Source organism: Bubalus kerabau, chromosome 1 (assembly GCF_029407905.1).
Source record: "Bubalus kerabau isolate K-KA32 ecotype Philippines breed swamp buffalo chromosome 1, PCC_UOA_SB_1v2, whole genome shotgun sequence".
NCBI classification, from domain to species: domain Eukaryota; kingdom Metazoa; phylum Chordata; class Mammalia; order Artiodactyla; family Bovidae; genus Bubalus; species Bubalus kerabau.
The window spans coordinates 187442463-187453093 of record NC_073624.1 but is presented as its reverse complement, the minus strand read 5'-3'; the positions used below and the strand labels follow the sequence as shown (position 1 = coordinate 187453093).

Sequence of the window (10631 nt, the reverse complement as noted above, 5' to 3'; positions counted from 1 at the left end):
TTTACCATCTCTAGGAATAGTGTGCAAGGACCTCAGCCCACCTCTCTGCACCCCACCCCACACACATACACACACCAGAGCCATGACCAAGAGCCCACCCTTTGCCATCAGCCATCCAACAACAGACTCCCTTTTTTCTGAACTACTTTGGAGGTTCCCAGCTAGGTTGGGAAGTGCAGATAGCAAGACACAAGTGAAAAACACTCTCGTGGGTTTTGCTGGTGGTACAATGGATGAGAATCTGTTCACCAATGCAGGGGGCATGGGTTCAGTCCCTGGTCCCGGAAGATCCCACATGCCACAGAGCCACTAAGCCCATGTCCCATAACTGCTGAACCTATGCTCTAGAGCCTGTGCACTACAACCACTGAGCCCATGTGCTGCGACTACTGAAGCCCATGTGCCCTAGAGTCTGCGCTCTGCAACAAGAGAAGCCACCACAAAGAGAAGCCCACACGTCGCAATGAAGAGTAGCCGCTGCTCAACACAACTAGAGAAAGCCTGAGCACAGCAACGAAGACCCAGCACAAGCCAAAAAAAAAAAAAAGTTAAAAAACCCACTCTAATGTGTGAAAAAGAAGACATTTGACTAAATACAAATATTCACTCATGAAGCCACTAATACCAGACTACTGTGTCCAAATCCTATCACCCATGCTGCGCCCCCTGAGAAATTCTATACAACTTTCCCTCTCAGATCTTTCTGACCACGCTTGCCCCAAGTTAGCACCCGCCCCTTCTTCGTTGCCCAGAAGACCCTTTCATTGACCCAAGTTTCTGAGGAAAGCTTACACTGGGAGCTGAAGAAACACCATTATCTATTTACCATAAAATTAAATCACATCCACGCTGGTCTCTGAATCCAACTAGAAATTAAAAGAAACTAAAGGAGGCAGAGGCGTACTTAAAATGATACCACGTGTGTGTGTGCTAAGTCACTTCAGTCGTGTCCGACTCTTTGTGACCCATGGACTGTAGCCCTCCAGACTCCTCTGTCCATGGGATTCTCTAGGCAAGAATACTAGAGTGGGTTGCCATGCCCTCCTCCAGGGGATCTTCCTGACCCAGGGATTGAACCCACATCTCCTGCATTGGCGGGCAAGTTCTTTACCACTAGTGCCAGCTGGGAAGCCTGAAATGATGCCATGGGGACACCCAATTGACAAAACCCAGATCAGGGGCATCTCTGCAAGATGAAGGACCCAGTGGCCTCAAATAAATAAACTGCAAGGAAAATTAAAGGGAGAAAGATGGCAGGAGAAGCTCTGGATTAAAAGAGACTTTGGACAAACCTCCTGGTAGTCCAGTGGTTAAGAATCTGCCTTGCAATGCTGGGTACCCAGCTTCAATCCCGGGCTAGGGGACTAAGATGCCATATGCCACAGAGCAACTGAGCCCAAGTGCCATGGTTACTGAAGCCCATGAGCTCTGGAGCCCTCACACTACAACTAGAGAACTTGTGTGCCTCAGTGAAAGATCCCATGTGATGCAAGGAAGAAATCGCAAAAGGCAAGCAAGATCCCAAGTGCCACTGCTAAGACCCAGTGCAGCCAAGCAAGTAAATAATAAATTAAATACTTTTTAAAACCTACAGAACCAATTTTTAAAAATAAATAAAAAATTAAGGAGACTTAGGAGACCATCAGTGACTCTAGATTCTATCTCGGTCCTGCTTCAAATAGCCTAAAAAATTGTACCATAGTACAATAAATGTGTACATTTCCACTTGCTCCCTGGATGAATATTCAACACGATTTAGGAATCATTATAGCATCAAGGTGGTGCTAGTGGTAAAGAACCTGTCTGCCAAAGCAGGAAACACAAGAGACCTGGGTCAGGAAGATACCCTAGAGAAGGGAATGACATCCCACTCCAGTATTCTTGCCTAGGAAATCCCACGGACAGAGGAGCCTGGCATGCTAGTCTATAGGGTCTCAAAGAGTTGGACATGACTGAAGTGACTTAGCATGCATGCACACATGAGGAATCATTTCATTCTGGACTTGATACTGAACTTTGTGAGGTTGCTCTTGAAGGGGTCTTATCTTGTAGAGCAGGGTGTCTCCTCTCGGCACTGTAGACAGTCAGATCAGATCATTCTCTGGGGTGAGACCCTCCCAGGGGCTAAGAGGTATGGAGCAGCATTCTTGGCCCCCACCCACTCAATACCAGGAGGCCCCCAGTCATGATGACCACAGATGCCCCCAGACATCACTCAGTGTCCCCGGGGACACAACATCCCCACCACAGTGGAGAACTACTGCTTTACAGACACACACTGAAATATTTGTAGGTGAAAAAACATTGGAATTTACATCAAAATAGCAAGGGAGGGGGTTCCCTGGTGGCTGAGTGGTAAAGAATCCACCTGACAATACAGTAGACACAGGTTTGATCCCTGATCTGGAAGACCTTACGTGCCTTGGAGCAAGTAAGCCCATGTGCTACAATCATTGAGCCTATACTCTAGAGCCTGGTAACCGCTACTACCGAGCCCATGTGCACCAACTACTGAAGCCCATGTGCCCTAGAGACCGTGCTCTGCAGCAAGAGAAGCCACTGCAAGGAGAAGCCTGCACACGTCAACTAGAGAGTATCCCCTGCTTTCCACAACTAGAGAAAAGCCCACATAGCAACGAAGACCCAGAGCAGCCAAAAATAAAATAAATAAAAATGTTAAACAATATATTTTTAAAAAGAGCAAGGAAGGAGGAGAATTAGAGGAGACAAGAATGACCAGGAGTAGATCAATCATTGAATCTGAGGGATGGGTACACGTGGGACGATCCCCTGGAGGAGGGCACAGCAACTCACTGCAGTATTCTTGCCTAGAAAATCTCATGGGCAGAGGAGCCATGGTCTGTCGGGTCGTAAAGAGTCAGGCCCGACCGAAGCGACTTAGCACAGCGTGGCAGCACAGATAAATCACTGAATCTGAGTGATGGGTACACGTGGGGAAAGTCATCGTTCCATTCTTTCTACTTGAGTGTGTTTGACACTTTCCACTATAAGCAGCTGAAATGATGAGGAAATTTCCATTGAACCCGGAGTTGAGTTCATCATAACCTACTCACGGTGCCCTCAAGGTTGAATCAAGCGTGCCTTGCTGGGGACTTCCTTGGGCAGTCCAGTGGTTAAGACTTTGCTTTCCACTGCAATGGGGTGTGGGTTCGATCCTTGGTTGCGGAGCCCAGGTCCCACATACTCAGTGGCCAAAAACTCAAAACGTTAAAAAGAAAAAATGCTATGCTGATGTAAAATGTCAACACTCAGGGAAAGCTGGGTGAGGGGTCCATGGGAACTGTCCAGAGCCACTTTGCAATTTTCCTGTAAAGCTAAAATTATTCCAAAGTAACAAGTTTATTGTTTTTTAAGGTTTAAATGAAAGCGAATATTAGGAATCAGGCCCTGTGGACCCAGGATTTGAACTGAGGCATGGTGGCCCCGTCACAGGGCCACCATGGGGATGAGGTACATAACGTCCCTGAGAAGACCACCCTCCCACCCCCACATCCCCTAACTCACCCTCAGATGCCAGGAGCCAGCCTTGGGCTCAGCTGGGACTTGCCAGACGGATGGCATGAGGGACTGGGCAGCCCCAGAGTAGCCAGGGGGAGAATCCGCTTTCAAACCCACTTTATTATCTAGTCTCCAGGCTAAAAACATGCCTTCCTTCCACCCTGCCCACCCGGATCTCTACCAGTCTGGGGCTGGCGGGTCTCAGTGGCGTTCTGGGGGCCCCTCCAAGGGCGCACTGGCCTCGGCCTCCCCCACAGAGATGGCACTACAGCGGCGCCGGGAGGTGGCTCGGGTCAGCAGAGCCAGCCTCCGGGAGCGCAGCCGGGCCTGGACAACCCAGGTCGGCGTCTGGCGGCCAGACAGCGAGGAATCTTCCTCGTCCCCGTGGCTGTCGACGGTGGAGTCAGAGCTGTCCGTGCCGGCCACTGACTCCTTGCACATGGGACAGGAGCGCCGGACAGCCTGGGAGAACCAGGGGTCGATACACTTGCAGTGGTAGGTATGGGAGCAGGGCAGGACCTTGAGGCGGTCGCCTTCCTCGTACTCATCCAGGCAGATGGCGCAGAGGTCGTTACACCTGGTGAAGGTGCGCACCTGGGCCCTCTGGGTGGCCTGTGCCTTGACTGCCTGCCCGCTGGCCCGCCAGCTCCAGAGCCAATGCCACAGACGCTGCAGGACAAAGGCAGCGCTGGTGAGCAGGGCCAGGGCACGGCCCAGCACCCAGGAGACGGCCAGCACCGGGTGGCAGTCCAGGTCCGGGTGGGGCGGGTAGTCGGGCAGCAGGACGACGTGGGCCGCCTTGTCACAGCGCGTGATGACCCGCAGGTCCTGGGAAGCAGCCTCGCCCACGAACACCGAGGGGATGGCGATCTGCTGCCGCAGGTCCTCATACACATGCGCCATGCTCACCAGGTCGTCGGAGTGCACATTGTGCACAATGGCCGCCTCAAAGCCGGCCCGCTGGGCGTGCAGCACCTTGAGGTCGAACGTGCAGTCGTAGCGGCGGATCAGCACAATGGCGCCCAGGGAGCCATTGCCCGGCCGTGGGCCCTGGATGGGATGGCATGCGTTGGCTGGCTTGGCCTCCATCAGGTAGCCTCGCACGCCCCCGGGGGCCAGGGGCGCCCCAAACAGGGCTGGCATATCCGCAAAGTCCACCGTGCTCAAGTTGCCATCCAGCACGGCCCGCACCACCGCCTGCGAGGGAGCAAGCAGCCCCAGCAGGATCAGCGAGATCCTGACTGCCCCCAGGGCCACAGCTGGCTGCTGCCGCCCCATGGCTGGCCTGGCCTTCTCCAGCGGCGGCGTGGAGCTAGGTCCCACTGGGGACTGCCAATGGGAGGCCTCTGGGCATCTCCAGGGCCTCCCGGGGACCCGTGGCCGGGGAGGGAATGGAGGTGAACTTGAAAAGGTGGCTCAGAGGCAGCTGAGCAGAGCAGTGGGGACCCTGGTGGCCCTACACAGAAACGGCTCCTGGGGGCAGCCAGGCTCGCATTCTGTCCTTGAAGGCTGGTCCCAGGAGGAGATGACCTACCCAGGCGGCCTTCCTGGCAGATGACACTGAGACCAAGAGCCCCCAGGGTTCTAGAAGCCCCCAGGCTCTGTGACATCATCCTGTTACATCCAGTCCCTCCACCCCCTGCCAAGACAGAATTCCTGGGGCTCTGACCTGGGGGCTGGGCAGCCTTGGAAAAACTTCTAGAAGTCTCAGCACATCCCTAGCTCCTGGACCTTGTAAGGGTAAAGCTCAGGGGTGCCACAGAGTGGTTTGCCAGCCCACGCTCCCCACCATGGCATGGATCCAGCCTTCTCACTAACATACTGCCATCATCATCTCCCCAAGCCTCCTAGAGACCCACTGAAGAAGGGGGTCAATGTTCACCCATTTCGAGATTCCCAGGGGACTTAGACTTGTTCAGGGCACCCTCTGCCCATGAGGTTTTAAAGCCCAAATCCCAGACCTCCTCCCTCCCTCACTCCCCCTTGCTCACTCTGCTCCAGACACACAGATCTCCTTGATGTTCTTCCGTGAACACACCCAGCACAATCCTGCCCCAGGGCCTTTGCACAGTCTGTGCCTCAGTCTGAAAGATCCTATCTCCCCATGGCCGGCTTTTTCTTACCCTTCAGGTCTCAGTTCTTACATCCTCAGGGTCTAACTGACTTGATGGGAGGGCAGGGAGAAGTGCAATGTCAGGGCTGGGCTAGCAAGAACGGGTGGCCCAAGTCCCCATCACCTGGGAGACCAGTCGTCCCCAACCATTTTGACACCAGGGACCTATTTCCAGGGGCTTCCCAGGCGGTGCCTGTGGTAAAGAATCTGCTCACCAGTGACATGGGTTCAGTCCCTGGGTAGGGAAGATTCCCGGGGTAGGACATGGCAATCCACTCCAGTCTTCCTGCCTGAAGAATCCCACAGACAGAGGAGCCTGGTGGGCTACAGTCCATGGGGTCACAGAGTCAGACACAACTGACTACACCACACCCATACACACCTGTTTCATGGAGACAAGTTTTCTGTGCACTGGGGATGGGGGGATGGTTTCAGGATGATTCGAGTGCATTACACTTATTGTGCACTTGATTTTTATTATGATTACATCAGCTCCACCTCGGATCATCAGGCATTAGGTCCCGGAGACCACCTGAATCAGCTTTATTCTCTCAGCTTAGATCTTCCTCTCTATCTGGGTCTCCAACTGTCCCTCATCCAGAGCGCTGGCCATCAGCCTCATGTCCCCTCCCAACTCTTTATCCCAGATCTCCCACCGTGAGTCTGTCACCTGGCTGGGCAATCTACTCAAGCCCTGAATCATTGCTCTGTCATTAACAGGCTTATGCGAGACCAGGTAAGTCTCTGAAGCTCTCTGGGCTCTAGCCTCCAGATCTTTCAGATGGGTGTGATGATGAGCAACGTGCCTCGTAGGGTCCGTGGTGAGAAAATTAAATGAGATGATGCCTGATTCACATTCACCATGTGTGTGTTAGTTGCTCAGTCGTGTCCAGTCATGAGCCCATGGACTGCAGCCCGCCAGGCTCCTCTGTCCATGGGATTTCCCAGGCAAGAATACTGGAGTGGGTTGCCATTCCCTTCTCCAGGGGATCTTCCTGACCCAGGGATCAAACCCAGGTCTCCTGCGTTGCAGGTAGATTCTTTACCATTTGAGCCACCAGGGAAGTCCCTAGGGTCTGAATTTTTCATTCTCCCATAACAGACTTGCCTCCAGTTAACAACACTTTCAGTACATCACCACACGGCAGTCAAGCATATTTCTAAAGTTTAATCCTCTGGTCTCTCCCATGCTCTAAACTCTCCGATGACTCCCCACTACCCTCTTGAAATCCAAGTTCCTTTCTGTGTCTGACACAGCTCTCCATGGTCAAGCCCCTGCCGGTCTCCAAAACCTCAATAATTTTATTTTTAAAAATTTTACTATTTTTGGCTGCGCTGGGTCTTCATTGCTTTGCACGGGCTTTCTCTAGTTGTGGTGAGCAAGGGCTACTGTTTGCTGTGCTGGACACACTTCTCATTGCAGTGGCTTCTCTTGTTGCAGAGCACGGGCTCAATGTGGGTGGTCTCCACTGTGGCACATGGGCTCTAGAGCACAGGCTCAATAGTTGTGGCACACGGGCTTAGCTGCTCTGAGGCATGTGGGATCTTCCTGAACCAGGAATTGAACCTGTGTCCCCTGCATTGGCAGGCATATTCTTATCCAACTGCACCACCAGGGAAGCCCCTCAATGCTCTTCAATGCGAATGCATCATGATTCACTAACTTCTAGAACTTTGCAAATGTTGTTCCCTCTGCCGGGAACAGAATTCTCTCTCCTCAACCACACTTCACCAGGCTGGCTACTTAATTCTTCAGGTTGTCTCTGTTGGTTTAATACTTCCCAGAGCAGCCCTCAGCCAATGATAGAGAAGAGACACAGGAGTCAAACAGACCAAAGACCATGTGACAACAGAGGGAGAGATTTCAGTGATGTGACTACTAGCCAAGGAATGTCGAGGGTAGCCAGCAACCACCAGACACTAGGAGGGAGGTGGGAAACAGATTCTCCCTCTGAGCCAACAGGAGGGAACGGACCCTGCTGATACCTTGATTTTGGACTTCCAGCCTCCACAACTGTGAGGGAGGCCCTGGTCATGGCAGGTGTAGAAATGAAAGCACAGTTGGAATCCTTGTCCCTAGGGCCCACGTCTGGGTGAGGTCAACCAGACACAAGGTGTCAGCACATTGAGACCGAAGGGCGAGGAAGGATGAAGTTGGAGTTGAGGGGGTGGAGAACAACATGCTGGGAATGCAAAGGGCATGTGCAAAGGGCCTGCGGTGAGAGTGAGTGAGGGAGTGAGTGAGAGTTGAATGGTTGGATATGGCAAGCCGTCAGAGTGGCTAAGAAGAGGGTCTTATTGAAGGATGGGAGAGAGATGGGAAAGAGCAGGACCCGACCCAAACCTTGAATGTCGCTGACTTTAGAATTTACACAGAGACTGATGAGGAGCCTTAGAAAAAGTCAGGATAGAGACAGGACATGGTCAGATCGTATTTCTCGTTTCTGCTCTCTGTATTTCTGCACTGTTTGAATCTTCTGACGATGGGAGTGAATTCACGTATGATTCCTGAAAGAAAGACAGATTTGTGTTTCTGAAAGAACCCTCTGGTTGTTGGATGCAGGGTGGGTGGGAGAGACAAGGAGAGGTGGAGAAGCCACGGAGGCAGCGGGAGAACCAGGGGAGGGACTGGCGAATGGGACAGAGAGAGGATAACAGGGGGTTATACCCCTGAATGAGTGAGTGGGCAGGAAGGTCAAAGGGGAGGTGTCCTTGAATGGAGCCGGTCATGGGGGTGAGGGGCATCACTCTCCAACAATGCCTTCCCCTGGGGCTTACTTGGAGCAAGTTTTGTTTGGTGCTACTGTCTTTAATCTCTTTCTGGCAATGGCTAATTTTCCTAAGATACAGGTCCTTGGCTCCATGGGCACTTTTTTTTTTTTTACTTTCTGACCACACCGTGTGGCATGTGGGACCCTAGCTCTCCAACCAGGAATTGAACTTGAGTCCCTCTGCATCACAAGTGCAGAGTCTTAATGACTGAATTACCAGGGAAGTTCCTTCCCTTCCCCACTGACATTTTGAGGCATCATTTTGTTTTCTGTATCTTTACTTCTTGTGGGTCCCTTCCCTTTGAGGCAAGTGATACAGGTTTTTTGTTTATGACTCGACAATCTTCTTAAGGAAAGATAAAATGTCGATCTTTAAGGAGTATTTGGTAAACAAAGGAACAGGCGCATGATAGGGAAAAGTTCAAGCCAGAGATCTCCAAAGATGGGCAGTTAATAAGCAGAGTTTGTTAGGGCTGTCGTAGCAAAGTACAGAAAGTCCCCTACATATGAAGCTTCAAGCTGCTACATTTCAAAGATGCAAACGGGTGTTTGCAGGTCCAATCACAGAGTTTAGTTCACCTGTCTGGTGTACACTGTCATGTGAGAGCATCCTCTATAATTCATTGTGCTTTCGTGTACTTTACAGTACAGAGTAGAGAGTACAGCATCTTTATTTCAAGCCCAGGATGTCTGGAAGCTTCCCTGGTGGCTCAGTTGGTTAAGAATCTGCCCACAATATGGGAGACCCAGGTTGGATCCCTGAGTGGGGAAGATCTCCTGGAGAAGGAAATGGCAACCCACTCCAGTATTCTTGCCTGGAAAATTCCCTTGACAGAGGAGCCTGGTGGGCTGTAGCCCATGGGATCACAGAGAGTCAGACACGACTGAGTAACTAGCACTTTCACTTTCTGGATGTCCGGAAGCAAGCATAAAAGCAGTAGCGATGTAGCTGGTACTGCTAAGAAGTGCCAAGTGATAACAATGGAAACAAAAGTGAAAATAATTGAGGGAGTGGAGCAACAAGAGGAAGAAGCAGCTGAAGAACCAAAGGGATTCGCGGCGCAGGAGATGGTAAGGGGTTTTCTTTACTTCAAGAGACTCTGTTCGTTTTTGGAAGCACAGGACCAAATGCAGAACAATACACAGAAGCTGCAACAACCATTCAGGTTGCAATCCAGCAGCTGCCGTGTCATCTATGATGAAGAAAGAAAAAAAAAGGGCTACTACCAAGACATCGCTGGATTGTTTTCTTCAGGAGGGTAGATCGAGTTGAATCCACAAGGAACCAGAAGCTGTGCCATCAATGTCAGGTGTGAGTGACGCTGCAACCTGCCCTCCGTCTCCTGTCGCTGACGATCCTTCCGCTCTCCCATCTCCCACCTTCTCTAGCTCCTCCAGTCAGTAACTCTTCTTGCCTCTTCACTCGATGCCTACCCTGCGTGCCAGCCATTGACTGTACTGTGCTACTGTACTTTCAAGGTACTGTACTGTAAGATTAAAAGTGTTTTATTTTTGGTGTTTGTTTATGTATTATTTGTGTAAAACGCATTACAATACTACATAGCTGATTGTATTAGTGAAGTACCTAGGCTAACTTGGGCTTCCCTGGTGGCTCAGACAGTAAAGAATCCACCTGCAATGCAGCAGACCCAGATTTGATCCCTGGGTCAGGAAGATTCCCAGGAGAAGGAAATGGCAACCCACTCCAGTATTCTTGCCTGGAGAATTCCCTGGACAGAGGAGCCTGGTGGGCTATACAGTCTATGGGGTTGCAAAGGGTCGGACATGACTGAGTGACTGACACTTTAGGCTAACTTTATTGGACTTATGAGTTCATTGGACTTATGAATGGGCTCTTGGAATGGAACTCATTTGTATGTAGAGGACATATCAAATCAATGGGAGAAATGCTAGAATGGTTGGTTGAATGTTTAAGGAGAAACAGAATGGTTATACACTGCCAAAGACCTCTCTTAAGATCTTTACAAATTTGAAAGGTAAGAAGGTAATTTTCCGGGGGAGAGGGGAGTCACATGTCCTGACCACATGATCATAACATCACTGCCGATGAGACCCAGCAACTTCTGGAGTCTCCTGACATCCTACACCAAGGAGGATGCAACATCAGCCCCCTGGGGGATTCTGGGGAGAAACACACAATCCCAGTCCAACCATGAGCTGACATCAGACAGACCCAAATTGAGAGACCCTCTGCAAAATCCTGGCCA

General features: G+C 51.2%; 1 protein-coding gene across 1 annotated transcript; it reads right to left on the bottom strand.

Moving 5' to 3' along the window:
- Positions 1 to 3720: 3720 nt before the first annotated feature.
- On the bottom strand, positions 3721 to 5353 carry ZNRF4 (zinc and ring finger 4). The gene is given in 3 exon segments (XM_055543228.1): positions 3721 to 4892; positions 4895 to 5158; positions 5338 to 5353. Coding segments are annotated over 3 exon segments (1452 nt in total).
- Positions 5354 to 10631: the final 5278 nt, after the last annotated feature.